General features: G+C 48.7%; 1 protein-coding gene across 2 annotated transcripts in view; it reads right to left on the bottom strand.

Moving 5' to 3' along the window:
* The window catches only part of Srebf2 (sterol regulatory element binding transcription factor 2), a 57544-nt gene that overhangs the window by 1978 nt on the left and 37767 nt on the right, over positions 1-17799 (bottom strand). For both annotated transcript variants that reach the window (XM_034516111.2, XM_034516112.2), the window contains exons 11-18: positions 17369-17538; positions 10578-10746; positions 8745-8862; positions 7868-7977; positions 6783-6915; positions 5187-5355; positions 3159-3344; positions 43-154 (exon numbers count right to left, since the gene is read on the bottom strand). In XM_034516111.2, coding sequence (XP_034372002.1) covers positions 43-154; positions 3159-3344; positions 5187-5355; positions 6783-6915; positions 7868-7977; positions 8745-8862; positions 10578-10746; positions 17369-17538 — 1167 coding nt within the window. The remainder of the gene's footprint in view (positions 1-42; positions 155-3158; positions 3345-5186; positions 5356-6782; positions 6916-7867; positions 7978-8744; positions 8863-10577; positions 10747-17368; positions 17539-17799) is intronic.

Below are 17799 nucleotides of genomic sequence, written 5' to 3'. Positions count from 1 at the left end.
CTGCTCGCCAAGTGTAAGGCCACACTGGGCCTTTGGATTTACCGTGCTTGGTGTTCTGAGTGGTGCGCCTCCGTAGGCTATGCTCCAGCAGCTGGTGTGTACGGGTGGGGCTGGCTCCTGCCATCAGGCGCACAGTGGCTTCATGCAGGAACACCTGGCAGGTACAGGGGACATCAGTCACACTCTGGTTCTGACCTGTCTAGTCTCGGTGAACCTATCTTATCCTCAAGGCAAGCTAGGAACCTACATCAACAGTGAGAAAGGGACAGAGAGCACAGGCCAGCTGCTGGCAGTAGCAATACAAGATGAGCCAGAGGGAAAAGGTAGCCTTCCCTGATGCTGACACAGCCCTGAGGTACCCTCTAGGGTTAAAGGCAGTAGTTTGGGTGAAGCCTTGTCCTTGAGGGCTATGTCTCAAGTCAGACAAAAGGACAAAGAAGGATGAGGGGAATGGCTAGGTTGGTATCAAGTTCACTATCTTATTTCTTCAGAAAGGAATGGAGTCTAGACTGGAGTCTTCTTCAGCCCTTTGACATTGTAACTCAACACTGTCCTTTACAGGGGTCATGCCGAAGGACTGTGCGACACAGCTGATCCCTCACCCCTGCACACTGGAGAGCACACACCAGAAATCACGTGGTTTAACTTTATGGTTCTGTGTTGAGCCACTCATTGCTTTGGTCACACGTGGGTTGCAGATTGGTCGGTCAGACTTGGTACATGTTTCCAGGGATAAGTCTCTGTTTCTGAGTCATACTGTGTAGTCCTGGTAGGCCTAGAACTCCCGATATAGACCAGGCTGGTTTCAAATTCACAGTGATCTACCTGCTGTGCTACCAGAATGCTAGGATTAAAGTTACCATGCCAGCTCAGAAAAATAGCATTTCTTTTGTGTGTTTGAATACGTATGTGTGGAGGGTAAATGTTCTATTTACCTGCATGAGGTAATATGCATGAGGAGGTATGAGGACAATCTGGGAGTCGGTTCTCTCCTGCCCCATGTGGGTGCTGGGGACTGGACCCAGGCCATCAAACCCAAAAGCAGGCACCTTTACCTGCCGAGCTGTTTCACTGGCCTAAATCAGCTGCTTGTGGGAACAGAAACCACTGGTGGGTGGAGGCCCAGGTCTAGATGTCTACTTTTGTCTCTCCCCAGTCTTAAGAGATAGCAGCCAGGGCCTTACACATGCTGGCCAGCTCTCTGCACTGGGCTACACATCCATAGCCTTTCTTACTAAGTTGCCTGGGCTGGCCTTGAATTTGCAATTGTCCTATAGCTAGTGATGCTAGGTAGGGATGGGGGTGGGGTGGGGTGGGGGCGCAGAGGGCATTGAAGCCTCCTGAACAAGGCAGGCACAAAAGAGGGCATTTTAGGAGAGGCCTTTGGTACCAGCCAGTCTGAGCAGACCAGAGGTCTAACTTGAATGGGTTCCAGAAAGGAGGAGCAGCCCAAACCATGGGGTACACGTCTGTCTCTCTGTCTGTCTCCCTCCCTCCCTCCCTCCCTCCCTTTCAGTTGCTGAGGTGCAGTCTTATGTAGCCTGTGCTGACCTCAAACTTATTATATGGCCAAGGACGAGTTTGGTTTCTGATTCTTATGTCTCTATGTCCCAAGTGCTGGGATTACAGTGTATGCCATCACACTCGAGATTTAGTTGCTGCTGGGGCTGACACAGGGCTTTGTGCATTGCAGGCAGGCACACTACCAACTAGGCTACTTGCCCGAGCTCTGAGGACTGTATCTCTTTACTGGGCCAGTCGGCTTGGTTTGCTGCAGTGTTCAGTATGACCCTGAGGCTGTACTTCAGTCTGAGGGATTTCTTCTTCAGCGAATGTCTTGCCTTTCAGTGCCCCTCCTAGCCCAGTTCACTCCTTTCCTTGCCACTTATGATACAGTATCCTCTTCTGCTTTCATAGAATAATTCAGGCACCAGTATGTGGATCCTCACAGTAACAACAGTGTGAGGTGAAGGGGAGGAAGCAGAGCAGAGCAACACCGGCTTCCAGACACAAGCAGTGCATTCAAGTTCACAGATGCTACAATTCCCTATGTAAGATCTGCACAAGACTGGGCTCACCAACTTCCTGTCATGGAGTGAGGAGAGCTCCTGAGGTCTCAGGCCTCGTGTGAGGATCTATACACAGTTACGGATTGCTGAGAGATAGTGTGGTGTGGCTACCAGCAAGGTCCCAACATGGCTATGAACAAACCTGATGAAACTCACGGGGTCATTAAACAAATGAAACAAAAAAGCATGGAAGTAGAAAGGGGACTGACTGGGAAGAGGAGAGGAAGCTGGAGCCGTGGGATGGACAGGCTGAAGGACTGAGAGGAGCGAAGCACATTATAAACATATGTATGCATGCATGGGACTGTCACAATGAAACCATTAATTATTGTAATTAATGTATGCTAATTAGAACAAAAGTGAAGAATACGCCAATTAAAATTATTATACATTATATATTAACTTGTAATATACCTATTATATGTAGCTTGTAAATATGTGTAATTATTATGTGTCAAATAAAAATTTAAATATATTTTTAAGCTGGGCATGAGGGTGCACACCTTCCTCCTCACATCTGGGAGACAGAGTCAGATAGATCTCAGTGAGTTTGAGGCTAGCCTGGTTGACATAGTAAGTTCTAGCCACTCCCCTATCCCTCAGTTGAAATGTTTTATATAATCTATACCTCTCCCCACTGCTGTCTAAGACCACCACATATGTCAGGAGGTATGTGCCTGTAATTCCACACACAAGGTGCTGAGGCAGACTCAAGGCCAGCCTAGGTAATATATTGAGACTCTGCTTAAAACAAAACTGAAAATGCCCACTGCATTACTCTAGTAAGCACTATAAACAAAGAAGAAATGACTTGAATCTAGAGAAGCAGAGTTGTGCATCTTTCCTCAGAGGCTTAACTCAGATGCTGTAGCCAGAGGCAGAGGTGCTGTGGAGAGAAGATGGCACAGCTGAAAAGTTCCCAAGGTAAATCACAGTGAATGTCCGTTTCCATATGGCTCTCAGTAAGGCTGCCACCTGACACTAGTTAGGACTATTGAGTGCCCTTGTGGCCCATGACACCCATCTTGGTGCTGGACCTGAGACCTACACCTGTTGGCTTGCACATCCCACAGGCCTGCTAGGCCTTACCTTGCGGTATGCTGGGCGGAAGCTATGGGCCAGCCTTCGAAGGCTGCCCAGGTCCCTCTGGAAGCCAGCCAGCTCAGTGCCTGATGCGTGGTAGGTCTCACCCAGGAGCTGGCTGGCACCTGCTTGCTTTTGCCAGAGCGCTGTCCTCAGCGACAGTAGCAGGTCACAGGTGAGCAGCTGGACCACCTGCAGGATAAACCATAGGGAGAGAGAGGTAACTGGCCTGTGCCTAATTTGCCAGACCCTCAGACCAACAGGTAGCAACAAAACCCAGGGGCTGGGTTTTGTGAAGAACATCTGTGGGGAACACTTATCCTGCACTGCCCACCCAAGATGGATGTGGTCTGTTCTCATCATTCTGCAGGTAAGAAAACAAAATCTCTAAAAGGGACACGGCACAGGTGACAGGGGCAGTAAGAAGATCCTCGTGGGTCTGAGGCAGCAGTAAGGGGAGACATCTTCCATCTCCCATGATGGGTCTGGAGGATAAATCACCCAGAGGTACCCAGGCTTTTCTCCTATAGAAGAACCAAGGCACTGACTGACTGAGGCAGCAGTAGAGCCTGGGGCACAGGGCAGCAGAAGGGAGGGAGGAGGAGAAAGAGATGGGCCTTCTTGAAGGCAGAAGCACATGGTATTCTCATGTCTGTCTTAGCAGCTACAGAACTCTGGCATGTGACTTGACCTAAGCCTTGGTTTCCTCATCTATAAAATGGGAATGGCAGCACAGCTGTTATGAGCCTTTTACAAGGCAACACTGTGCATGCACGGGAGGAGCTGCACGTTCTGTGTAACCGCTGACAAGTCTAGGCTACCTCCTGGACTCCCAGGAGGAGGCCATCAGTAGTATGTGCAGCAGTAAGGGAGACGGCACCACGCAGACTTCCTGAAGGCCACTTCCGTCTCACCTAGGTGGTTTCTGCAGGCACTGGATTTGGGGTACCATGCTGCCCTGATCTCTTCTGCCCCGTGCTTGCACAAGGCGCCAACTCTTGGCTACACTAGCCTGTGATTGCTGACAGCCTCAGGGACACAGATAAGAAACTCTCCCTCCGGGCAAAGCTGGCACTTCTAAGTTACAGGCGTGGGAGCAGCATCTTTGTGTGTGGGAAAGTAGCCTGGACTGGATCTTGCTCCCTGACTACACTTTCCCAGGCCCATTCTCCTGGCCTGAACTGCTACCTAGGAACCACAGCGCCAAGGGTGTCCCCTAAAACCCTTTCTAGTACCTCTAATATGGCTGACAATGGTTTCCTCATGAGGAAACACACCAGGGGAGACCAATAGGAAGCCCAACAGAGGCTTGCCTCCAAGCCTGTGATCTACACAACGCCTATCCTTATAGGCTTGGCCTTCTGTCCTGACTTCAAAAAGCACCTAAGCCCGCTGACAACTGCTACCTTGAAATTTCAGACCAGCCACTTGGGACAAAACCCCAGAAAGCAGCTGGTTCTAACCTTCCACAAAGTTTCCTGTCCCTCCCGTCTGGTGTTACAGCACACATTTTCCTAGAGGACCAGCTGTGACACTGTCCTTATTCTCCAGGATGGTTAGGTAGGCCTTCAGCAGTGCCCTTAGATCCAGGTCCTCTTTCTTTGGCCATGGCACAGTGGGCAGCCAGGGCAGGCCTCCGTGATGCACTGTGGAAACATTGCACAGGTATTACCAGAACATGCAATGCAACTACAATGCACCACAGCAGCCCGCTGGGAGGTGTGCAGCCGGCCAGAGGCACTGGGGCTGTCAGCTGGCCCAGGCCGGAGGGAGCAGCACAGACTGCCTGGAGCAAATGCAGAGCCCTGGCCCATTCACTTGGGGCTTACAGGAAGCTGCCGCGTAGCAGGATCTGGGATTATGGGAGCCATGGAGAGGTGAAGGTGCAAACACATTTGCCCCAGCAAGCTCCATCTGGGGAAGGGAACCTACTATTCTGGCTTCTGTGTCTTAGAGAACCCAACAGGCTAGGTAAGCTTGGGTTGGGAGTGTTCATACAAACCACACGGAAATCCTCCAGAGGCTCCCACTCACATGGTTAAGTGAAGGATCAGAAGTAGCGCTGCTGACATTGAGACTGTTCCATAGGTGACCACTGGCCCTCTCACAATGACAGAAGGAACTCTGTTGCCCATCGGCTTTTCCAGAGAGCGAGGCATGCATGGCTCTACAGGCATAGAAGACGGCCTTCACCAAGGGACTCCTAGAGCAGTGAGCAGGAGAAGAGAAGCAGGTGAGAACAGGTTAGCTGCGTAACAAACAGGTGGAAGAGCCTAAGTGGACGGCAGTCGCACTGTGGCATCACGGTGGCATCTGCTGGCACTACAATACTGCCACCATAGTCTCCTGCAGTCCAGGAAACACTGGACTTGAGCTGAGTCAATCCTTTTCCTGTTCAGTCCTCACCTGGTCCTAGAGGTGACTAGAGACCCAGATTTACTGTTACAAGTCTCTGGCCTGAGGAGAGGATGTTGGGTTGGCAAAAGGTGCCTACTCATCAGAGTTCTGAAGGGCAGAGGAGCCAGGAAGAACCCAGGCAAGGATGCCTGCCACGAAGCTTTGCAGTAACCCGTGGCTCTGAGACTTAGTGGGCAAAGTGATTTTAGGTAACCTACTTGTTGAGCCTCTGCATCTTTAGGTGAGTCAGAGGCAGACACACTCAGGAGTGCTACTGCGGGGCTGGTACAGGGGCTGGGCAGTTACTAGACAGGGCTTGAAAACTGGGCTACTTCAATGAAACAGACAGGTCAGGCCACTCCCTCCCGCTCCTCTCAGCCGTCTGCGAAGAATTCTTCTTGGCAAAAACATGCCTTGGCTTTCGGGATAGGACTCCAGGGGACTTTTTGCCTGATTGCAATTTGTAATGTTACCAAGCGCACCCAGATCTAACCAACACCATGCAGGGTACCAGCAGGTGAGGTTGCCCATCATTCAGTGTTACACACCCCCAAGGTTCAGACACACGTGTCAGAAAGAATGTCAAAGCCTCTGTTTATGCCTCTTGCTATAGGTACTTTAGTTATTTAAAGAAAGAGAGAGAAAGAAGGCTCAGCACTGGGTTTGCCACCAAGCTAATGGACTTCTGGTCCCTAGAGCCTACAAGGTGGGAGGGAGGAAGCGATCCTGTAGGCTATCCTCTGACCTCTACATGTGTACCGTGACAAGCACATATTTGAATAGATGTGTACGTATGAGTATGTCTGCATGTGTGCAGACACACATATGCTCACATGTGGGCATGCGTGCAGACCCGGCAGGGCTGATGGGGTGTCATGAGTAGCGGTGAGAAAATGGAACCGGGCGCTTGCACAGGCTGCAGGACCGCCTCACAGTGGCCATAGCCACAACACATCGCTGTTCCAGCTCCTCTATACAGCACGGCACCACGGAAGCAGAGGGAAGAGGTGCCCTAAGCAGCCATGATAAGCTAGGAGAGCTCTGCAGAGCACACAGAGAGGGCTGGGCCGACTGAGATCATTTCTCTGTGGTTCCTCGGCCCCCTCCCCCAGCTCCCATCTGTCATAGAGTTCTGACCCCAGATCAACATGGCTGTCTGGACCTGCTCCCTTCTGCTCCCTCACTAAGATTCCCTTGGAGAGAAGCGCACTAGCAATCAAGGAGCTTACGCACTCAGTCACTTCCAGGGCCTTGGGGACCCGCTCGACTTCAGTAAAGTGAGAACGCACAGCTGCATCATCTCCCTGGAGCCAGCTGATGGCCATAGTGACTGCGGATGTCCACCATCGACAGACGACATCGGGACCTGGGCGGGAGCAGCAGCAGGAGACACCCATTTGTACCCACAGGAAGCAAGTCTAAGGAATATTCAACGGCATGTAGCATCTTTATGTTGTGATAAGGAAGGATCTTCAGGTTGCTTTCCCTCATCATCTGGTAGTGTGTACCAACAGCTTGACACGCTCACTCCTACTAACCCAGTAATTCCATATTTGGTACTCTTTTTATTAGAAAATTGGTCTGAATAGAAGTTTAACAAAAATGTTCACTTTAATGTTAGATTTTTATTTGTTTGTTTTCTGAGACAGGGTTTCTCTGTGTATAGCCCTGGCTGTCCTGGAACTCACTCTGTAGACCAGGCTGGTTTGGAGGCCTGTCTCTGGCCCCTGAGTGCTGAGACTAAAGGAGTGTGCCACCACTGCCCAGCAAAGCACATTGATTTTATGCTTTTATTGCTGCAGTTTCCCTTCTGAGTCTCAGGTTTCTAAACTGTAAAACTACTTTGCCAGGACCAATTGAGGGACAGCCAGGTGACAGGAAAGGAGTAAGAACATGTATTGTTCTAAACTCTGAAGTCAATATAAACCATGTTACCATAGCTGCTCTTCTGGGATTCTTTTGGGAGCCTTCCCAGCTCCAGGAGCCTTCTGGAGTTAAGATGAATACCCACCAGCCTCAGGGACTCAGGCCCTTTGTTGTTAGCCACGTGCATAAGGAAAAGTCCTGACCTAAGCTACCCAGCCAGGGCCTCAGGGGTAATGCCCCACTCACTGTTACATTTATACAGGGACCAATATTTTCTGCTCAAAGAACATTGCTCATGAGGGACTACGGGCTGAGGCATCTTGGATACAAACCTAAGACTAGGGAAGACGCTTTAAGATATACTCCTGATTTTGGAGGTGCTGGGAAAGGGGTGGGGGCTGGACAGTGTGTACTAAACATTCCCAGGACTGCGGAGCCACCCAGCTACTCACCAAGGGCTGACCTGAGCACAGAACTGCTGGAGAATGGTGAGGTCACAAATCCCACAGAGTCCACGAAAGAATGAAGTAATTTCAAATACTCTAGAGCACTGGAAAACTCACTAAAAAGAAAAAAAGAAGGGTTCCATGTTTATGGCATACAGAAAGACCATACCTATGTATAGCCTTACGTAGCCACATGCATATTTACATCTCTAAGCTTGGCTGCTTAGAGATCCAATTCTAAGACGGAATGGCCCTCTCTGGCTCCTTTCCCACCGTCCATGGCTCACCAAGCTCTGCCCATGTGCACCACAGACATGTACACAGGCCAGCCTTTTGTTGATGTTCTCTCCTGTACCAGGAAAGACGACCCCCAGGGCCAGCCTTGCTCCCTCCGTGGACAACCTTGACTCTTCCTCCAGATTAGGCTCCAAAGCCACATCCTTCTAGAAATTTTCTACTGCCTAGGTAGGTCTGTCCCTCCCTCATTCCTCAGGTACACTGCAATCAGGACCTGGGATGGTATGACTTTGATATCTTTCAGTTTACTGGGTATTAATCTGTGAGAGAAAACGTTCACCGCAAGCTGGGTTTCCAAGCTCTCTGGGCCAGCTGCGCCTGCCTGGTGAGCTCTTCCGTATCTCACTCCATCTCTCTCAACAGTTCACTGCTCTCTGTCCCCAAAAGCAAAGCAAATTCATCCATTTCTAACTTGCTCTGACAACTAGCCCCAGTTGGTGAAGGGATGTAAAAGGTGAAAAAAAGGGCATTGTGGGGTCTGAGCCAGACCTATGATCTGAAAAGCAACCGCTGGCCGACTGTTTTGGTGAGGGATGGCACCTGAGGGCCCCAGCCTTGAGGCAGATTCAAGGCCTGGGGACCTTACCAGCTCTCTTCCTCCTGGTCGCCTGCCTTCTTCTTGGCCTGAGGTTTCACCAAGGACTCCACAGCTCTTTCCAGCAGGTTTTTACAGAAAGCCTGGTGCACCTGGGCAATGGGGTCAGCTGAAGAGAAAGAAGTTATAGGTCTTACTTGTGAGCCCTTCTGAAGATGGGGGACGCCTCAGTGAGAACGGGCATGTTTAGCATCTGTGACACTTTAGATTTCAGCCTTGTTCAGTAAGAAAAAAAAAAAGAGAGAGACTTTTTACAGTGTGAAAATGTAGGAGAGCCTTAGAGACAGCTGTGCCCATAACAGGTACCAAATCTTTCTTAACTAAACCCCTTAGGGGCTGGTGAGATATCTCAGTGAGTGAACGCCTGCCACCAGCTTGATAACCTGAGTTCAACCCTGCAGCTTACACAGTAGGAGAGAACTGGCTCCTACAAACGGCCCTGATTTGAGTACTGTGGCACTTGCCCCTACCAAACACAAACAAAATGAACAAGAAGGAAAGATAAGAATTACCCATGAAACTGCTTTCGTGTGGTTTTAAACTACCTGAGTAGGGCATGTGTGTCTGTGGAGGTGCACGCAACGGGGCTTGGAAGTTCCAAGTTGACGGTATAAGTTAATGGCTGTACAGCCGTATCAGGAAATAAAAAATAGAATGTTGAGAGACTTTGTCTTTGGTTTTTGTTTGTTTAAGACAGGGTTTCTCTGTGTAGCCCTGGCTGTCCTGGAACTCACTCTGTAGACCAGGCTGGCCTCGAACTCAGAAATCTGCCTGCCTCTGCCTCCCAAGTGACTTTCTGTCTTTGTGAGAACTGATGGCCAAGAAGGAAAAAACAGCACTGGGCTGCAGTGCTCCTGTCCATGGAGAACCCTGTTCTGTGATCAGCCATGGCCAGCCTAAGCTGACTGGACAGGGGCCCTGCAAAGGACGTAACAGCTGACAAGTCCCTTTTCTGGTAGGCCCCTATCATAGACTCACTTGTCCCTTCCATTCTCAGACCCAATTTGGCCAAGAGGAGGAGGGATGTTTCTAGACACTGTCTCTGTGAGGAGGCTTGGCCCTGGAAAGGGCAGGAGGAACAGCAGGTCTGTGGGAGGTCCGCCCTGTGGACAAAACTGTCCGAGGATTTGGGGTTACTCTTTCTCTCCTTTCTTCCTTCCTTTAATTCAATTTCTGGTGTTCCACATCCTTATACTGGACGACAGTTTAAAAACAAACCACAAGCTCCTCCATGTGTGCCTTCCCACTCAGCAGAGACCATGGCAGACAACTATGTGTTCCCTATGTGAGTCTACCCTGCCAGCCTCTGCACGCTAAGCCCGGGCAAGTCGACTTCAATCACCATCAAATGGCAGAGACAGAAAGCCTGCATCTCCTTCCAGTGCCTGGAGCCCTGTCCCTGTCACCGTTCTGAGCACTGGTGACTGCCTGCCGCCGCCTATTGTTCCCTAACTGTTTCATGTACTGCTTTCTGCCCTCCCAATGGGGCCAGAAGGCCCCGAGGCCAGGGAACAGCACCCCCCATACCTTTGACATCTCCAAAGTGTCTAGAACAAGGGCTAAGAATATAGCTGGTGCTTAATCACAACTTATCATGTGTGGCCCTGTCATGTAGTAACCACAGGCTTTGACTGCCCTACACAGCAGAGCTGCAAACCGAGCTAAGTTACAGATAGGCTCTTACCTCAAGAAAGTTACTTATCTTTTATGAGACTCAAAAAAGAGGAAAAGGAAAAAAAGTATTAAATAAGGTGGAGGCGCCTGGGTCTCGTCTCCTCTGAAGCGCCTGTCAGCAGCTCTGGGCAGTGGAGAAGGCACCCTTACCTGGGTTCCTCTGGGAGCAGTACAGGCTCTCCTTGGCTGCTGACTTGATCGACCAGCTTCGCTCCATGAAAAACTTCTGGCCCAAGGGATGGCAGAGCCAGCGCAGGGAGTCAGGGACAGTACTATGCTCTGGGCCACACAGACTCTGGGCACGATTTAAGAAGTAGCTCTATAAAAGAGAAGGACCAGGTGTGACATCAAGATATAGAAGGCGGGGGAAGGAGATTAATGGAAGACAGGCCCTGCATGAGCAAAGTGATCTCATCACAGAAACGAGAGAAAGTCACCATGTTCTGCGGAACCTGGCAGGCCTGATAATTAAGCACCGCCAGGGCGCAGGGTCTGTTAAGCCTACCTAAGCCTCCTGGAACATACTTCTCTTTCACCTGCTGGTTTCGAGTTATTTACTTAGAAAGGGGCCTCAGAAGTCCCCAACTTTCTCTGTGACACTGAGAGTGCCTAGTCAAGTAGCCCCTCAATCCTGGGACTTCTCAGGTCATTTAAACTGCGTATCTTTTAGAGTATTTTTTAGGCAAATTGTTTTTTGACTAATTTTTTTACCTCTCTTACAAACAGTTTACAGAGAAATGCACCCCCAGAACCAGTGTTCAGTACCACACTAGGCACTGGGAGACTTGCCCAGGACCATGGCATGTTTGTATGTGTGACCCTGACAGAAAGCCTCAACAGAAAGTTTCATGCCTTCCTTGCATGAGCCCCAACCTGAGAGAAAAGACCAGAATGGGACTTCTTTTCCCCAATACAAACTTAAATGATAATTAATATAAGTGACATAAACATTTTCTATGTATATGTGCATGTGTGTGCCCTCAAGACCAGAAGAGGTTGATGTGTTTTGTAAAACCAAGGATATGCTTTGTAGAACTTGGTATGGTGTGGTGGCAGACCCACGAGGAGACACCTCTCCCCGTGAGGTAGCAGCCATTCCACAGATCTAGTATAGAATAGAGTTTATTTGGGGACAGGGAAGGGGGTTGAGAAGGCAGTAGAAGCAAAAAACGAGGGGACAGACAGAGAATGGAGAGAGGGAGAAAGGGGTCAGAGAGAGTAAAGGGGGGCAGAGAGAGCTAAGAGAGGCCAATCAGTCCTTTTTATAGCAAGCCAGGCCTAGCTAGCTGTTGCTAGGTAACTGCTGGGCAGAGTCTAGAAGGAATGCTAACAGAGGTGTCAGAACTGAACCTGGAGTTACAGATGGTTGTAAGCCACTGGGTGTGGGTGCTGGGAACCAGACCTGGTCCTCCAAGAACAGCAAGTACTCTTAACAGAGGTGCACTCTCCAATCTCTTTTTAAACCAACATACAAAGGATTAGGTTTCATCATAGCATTCCCAAACAAAATGTATTTTTGCTGATTCTCCTCCTCCACCCTATAACCTGTTCACTCCCAGTGGTCTCCTCTCTGCTGGCTATTCTCTCTCTCTTTTTGTTTTTGTTTCTAAGACAGGATTTCTGTGTAGCCCTGGATGGCCTAGAACTCGCTCTATAGACTAGATTAGCCTTGAACTGAGAGTCATCCACCTGTCTCTGCCTCCTCTGCTGGTCACGTGCTCTAGTGCGCACATGTCCTGTCTTCATCACAGCTAGCTGAAGCCGTGAAGCCATGAGGTTCGGTGTCCTTCCAGCTTTATGCCCTGCCCTCTGCCCTCTTCCCACACACAACCAGGATGTGAACAAAAGTGGGATTCACCTTTCTGCTTTGCTTAATATATTAATTTCTAGATCCACCCCCTACTTTTTCAAATTTCATCATTTTGTTTTCTTTTACATCTGAACACACACACCTTCATCACTCTACCAATGACATCTCTCGAGTTCTTTAAGGGACACTGAGTCAAGCGCAGAGGCATAGACCTTTCTTTAATGCCAGCACTCAGAAGGGAGTGGCAGGTGGATCCCTATGAGATCAGCCTGGTCTACAGAGTGAGTTCCAAGACAGCCTAGGTTACATAGTAAGACCTTGTCTCAAAACCAAACCCAACCAAACCCAACCAAACCCAAAAAAGGGATGTTAATAGTGTCTGGAAGTCAAACCACCAGTGCTTAGCCAGAACAACACTGTTCTTGGGGCCCCAGTGTAAGACAAACACAAGAACATCACTGTCTGTTATGTTATTAGAAATTCTTTTCTCCCCAACCCTGGCCCCTAATTGTGTCATTTTTTGAGTGATAATATTTCCATTCTATAGTTCATGATTTCTGATCTATAAAACTACGCCATTGCAACAGTGAGCTGAGTAGAGGTGGATGGGAAGGAAGATGCATCGGAGCCTGGGGAGTCTGCCACAGGGGCTGCTGGTCTGGGGACTTCCCTTCTCCAGCTTAGGCACTGCCTCCAACTAGGGCATCTATCTCAGGGTCTGGGAGGCTGATGGTTCTGACCTTTAATAGACTTTAAGCAGCCATCAGCTAATGTAACAGCTTCAAAAAAGTTGAATGCCAGAGTCAGAAATAGCACAGCCACTCAACAATGCGCTGGGGAAGCTGTGAAGGGGACAGGGAGACAGCCACCTGGTGAGGGAGCTGCCTGGCCAAACTGGCCTACAGACACATACTGGCATGTCATGGTGGCCTATGGGACCAGGAGAGCATTTCACTTAGATTCATAGAAATAGTGACAGTCTCTCCTCTTATTTACCCCCTGCCTTGAGAACAGGATATTGTGAGACCAACTACAGCAGAACCTATGACCTGCTATGACCTCCAAAGTGCTCATTCCAGGGCTTCATGTGTCTCCAAATCTTCTAATAACTAAACCCAACCCTCTCTAGGTCATAGGCCTGGTTAGCAAGGTAATATGGTGATTGTTCCAAGGAAAAATGAGGAGTCCTGGTCTCTCTAGGGATCTAAGGATAATACAGAGAAGTGAAAAGAAAGCTTTTCAGGTCATATGGCAATAACCTACTAAAGCCATTTAGAAAATTTATTAAGTTGAAATATATTGCCGTGCGGTGGTGGCGGCGCACGCCTTTAATCCCAGCACTTGGGAGGCAGAGGCAGGCGGATTTCTGAGCCAGCCTGGTCTACAGAGTGAGTTCCAGGACAGCCAGAGCTACACAGAGAAATCCTGTCTCGAAAAACAGAAACGAACAAAACAAAAAAAAAAAAGTTAAAATGTATTTTTAACCTGAGTTCATTAAAAACAAACAAACAAACAAAAAAAAAACATTGAAATCATGGTCTAGACATTAAGAACAACAACAAAATTGCTTGGAGGTAGTGTCTCATTTTGTAGCTCTAGGTGTCCTTGAACTCAGAGAGATCCACCTGCCCCTACCTCCTGAATTCTGGGATTAAAACATGGCCACCATGCCTGGTCTGACATTAAAATTTTAAGATACTGTGTGTTTGTGCACCATGAATGCAGTACCCATAGAGTCCAGAAGAGGGAGTCAGAGTCCCTGGAGTCTAAACTTTTGAAGCATTAGTTGATAATAAGTCTCCCCTTAGTGGTTTGAACTAATAAGAAATATAAATCCAGGACAGACAGCTCAACTATAAAGAAAACTGTGAGAATAATTTTTATTGCTCTTTTAATTTTCTTGGCTTTATAACCCAATTATAATATTCCCAATTAAAAAAAAAAAAAAAAAAACCTTCCCTCTAAATTTTGGAGACACCAGACGTCTCCTGAGCTGCCTGGCATGAGAGGTGAGGCAGCTGCCCAGGACCACTTAGATCTCGAGAGCCGCCCAGTGTGCCTGGACCAACTCCAGCCTCCATGACAGCTGGCAACTGTATGCCGGGCACCCTAAGTGCCACAGTGAATGCTCAGAGGAGCCAAGTGGTTACCTGCAATTCCTGCTGAAAACATGGATGTCCAACATCACGTGGACATGACTAAAACAACAGACCAAGGTGCTTCAAGTTGCAGGTCAGACTACAACACTACCTTCCTTAAAATGGCATCGTATTTTGTGTAGAGCTAAGTTTTAGGAAGCCTTTTTTTTTTTTTTTTTTTTTTTTTTTTTTTTTTTTTTGACTGTTTTGTCTTGTTTAAAAAAGCAATGGGCATGTGGAACCTAGCATGGAGCAGGGAATGGGGTGCTGTGTCCAATCTGAGTCTAAGATGGTGGCACATGTCTATAACAGTCATGCTTAAGTAGCAGAGGCAAGAGGAGTAGTGCCCACCCCTTTAATCCCAGCACTTGGGAAGCAAAGGCAGGTGGATGGATCTCTGTGAGTCTGAGGTGAGTCTGATCTAGGTAGTGAATTCAAGGACCATCGAGGCTAGCTAGAGAGACTCTGTGTAAAGACCAAACCAAACCTAACCAAACCAAAAGCTAAGGCAAGGTGCTGGAGATGACTCAGTAGTTAAGAGCACTGGATGACGTTCTTTCAGAGGACACACATGGTGGCTCACAGGCATGCATGTGGTGCACAGGCAGATACGCCTACAGAACACCCAGACACATAAAATAAAAATAAATCTTAAAAATCTGTCTCAAAGGCCTAAAAAAAAAAAGCATCACTTCCTCTTTCAATTGCATGTCTGATTGCTCTACACGCTACTAAACCAGTCACGACATAAGTACTTTTCAGGATACTGGAACCACTAACAACTAAACAAACAGAACCAAACTGCCACCAATGACAGACAAACTCTAAAGGCATTTCTTTGGCACCATAGAAATATTAGTTAGACAATGCTACAAACCTAGAAAGTTTGAGACCTTCTGGTCTAAACTATTTTCAGAGACAAGTCCCCTGTTTGCTTCTAATACCTGGCTTATTTTGTCTTTGACTCACTCGCTCTTTCCTTCCTTCCTTATTTCAAGACAAGGTTTCTCTGTGTAGTATTGGCTATCCTGGGGCTCTCTCTGTAGACCAGGCTGGGCTTGAACTCAGAGATCCGTCTGCCTCCTGAGTGCTGGGATTAAAAGACTGTGCCACCAACCCCCGGCCTGTCTGCAACTCTTTTCTTTTTTTAAAATTTAAAAATTTTTTATTTAATGTATGAGTGTTCTGCTGCATATACACATCTGCATGCCAGAAGAAGGCATCAGATCAGATGGTTGTGATCTACCATGTGATTGCTGGAAATTGAACTCAGGACCTCTGGAAGAGCAGTGTTCTTAACTGCCGAGCCATCTCTCCAGCCCTATGTCTGCAACTCTGAATCCAGCTGCTCCAAAGGGAGTGGAGAGAAAGGGGCAGTCACAGCAGACGCCCACCACTCTCCTTCCCCCCACTTACTAGGGATACAAACTGGGCAACAGTACTAAAGCTTCATGTGTTTACACCCTTTACCCCAGGAGTACCATCATAGAGACTGAGTAATGCGGATGTGCTCACAGCTGCATCTCGGCAATGATAACGCCAATGAAGGTGAGAGGGGCTCCAGGGTGACAAGATGGTGACAAGCTTACCCATATGTCCTTCTGAAAGCCTGAACCCTCCTGGTCTCCTACCAGTTAACATATTTTTATGTGCTTGGTCCAGAACAGGAGTAAAGTAGAATCTGCTGGGTAAATCAACCTATGGCTGTCTCATTTAAGGTCCTAAGAGCAGAGCGGAGAGTTCCCTAAGTCCTTTGTCAGTGATACACTTGTGGCAACAGATCGGTGTTACACACACGTTCTCGTCTGTTCTCAGTGTACCGCCTCCATTAGTGGAGATAATCGACAAGTGGAGATAAGATAATCCCATTCTCGACTCATCCAATGTGTTCAGTTATCTATCAAAGCGGGGCACTGAGTGAAAGTGCCTGTCTCTGCAGGAGTAAGAGAAAGCCCGAGGTCAGCAGATGTTGTAAACTAGCGATAACGAGGATTGAGAATCAGCCAGCTCTGAACAACCAGCGCTGGCCTGTTGCCAGGTGAGGGAAGCACTCCCTAGCTCCACACCCCAACTTGCATCTGACCTGCGATCTTTGCAGGGCTCTGCTGCTTGTTATTTGTGGATCAATGCAAGGCACTCCCTCAAAACAGTCTGTGGATAAATTTTTTTTTTTTTTTTGAGACAGGGTTTCTCTGTGTAGCCCTGGCTGTCCTGGAACTCACTCTGTAGACCAGGCTGGCCTCGAACTCAGAAATCCGCCTGCCTCTGCCTCCCAAGTGCTGGGATTAAAGGCGTGCGCAACCACCGCCCGGGGATAAATTAAATAGACAGGAGATGTATTAAGAGTCTGAAATGAGTTACATATGAATCACAGAGAGAAAGAGAGAGGGGGCGGGGATGGATGTTGTATATTTCTATGAACTGGGGCTCTTCAGTGCAGCAGAATGTTCTCGTAAAACTTTCTGCCTGAAAACCCAGCAAGGGGGACATCTCTTCGCTCTATGCATTGTGGAACAGCAAGTGAAGCCCCCACCCATCCCTTCAAGTGGCAGGGCACATTCTGCTTTTCAGCTCCAGGATGGGAAAGTGCTCAGGGAAATTTGTGGGACAGAAATGTGATGGCTTGATTGCAAACTGTCCCCCACAGACTCATGTGTCTGAATAGTGGGTCCCCAGCTGGTGTCCCCCAGTTCTGGGAGCTGTGGAACTTTTTGGTCATGGAGCCTAGTTGGGAATCATATAGTGATACAGAGGTAACTTTGAGGGGTGTAGGCTGGACCCTGCTCCTGGTTTATATTCCTAACTGCTGTGCAATGTAATTAGGCACCACCTGTCCCTGCTGCCACACCCTCCCTGCCATGATGGACCACACTGTTTCAAAACAACAACAACAACATCAACAACATCAACAACACTCCAAAACCCCCTCCTTTCAGCTGCTTTACCACAGGGATGAGGAGAGTAAACCAATACAGGAACTGCACAGTACTCACAGCCAAGAAGCCCAGCTTGCCTCCACACCGGGTCTTGAGCCCCATGGCAGCTGTCAGGTGGATCTCAATAAGCGTGCTTGGTGGGATTTTCTCCTCAGCACACTCAGCCAGGTTCACAGCACACAGCGCCATGTGTACATCGGAACAGGCAGATCCTGCAGGAAGCTTCCCTAGGGTGGGCAGAAACAGACACTGATGTTGACAGAGTCTCCAAGACAGTCTCTTTGCCTCTCCAGTACAATCATTAACAGTGACTGTAAACGGTCACCTACAGACCCAGGGGTTTTAACACGGGGTCTGCACTTGGTGGAGCTCCCCACCTAGGGAGGCGGTAGAGCCTTTATGAGGTGGGGCCTTGGGTGACAGGTGGAAGCTTTGAGGGTTAACTCACACCTCCAGATCCAGGCTGACTCTGCTTTCTCTCTGTGGCT

The sequence above is a fragment of the Arvicanthis niloticus genome, chromosome 13, assembly GCF_011762505.2.
Source record: "Arvicanthis niloticus isolate mArvNil1 chromosome 13, mArvNil1.pat.X, whole genome shotgun sequence".
NCBI lineage: Eukaryota > Metazoa > Chordata > Mammalia > Rodentia > Muridae > Arvicanthis > Arvicanthis niloticus.
Note: the sequence above shows the minus strand (reverse complement) of the source record. Positions and strands in the feature narration are given on the sequence as shown.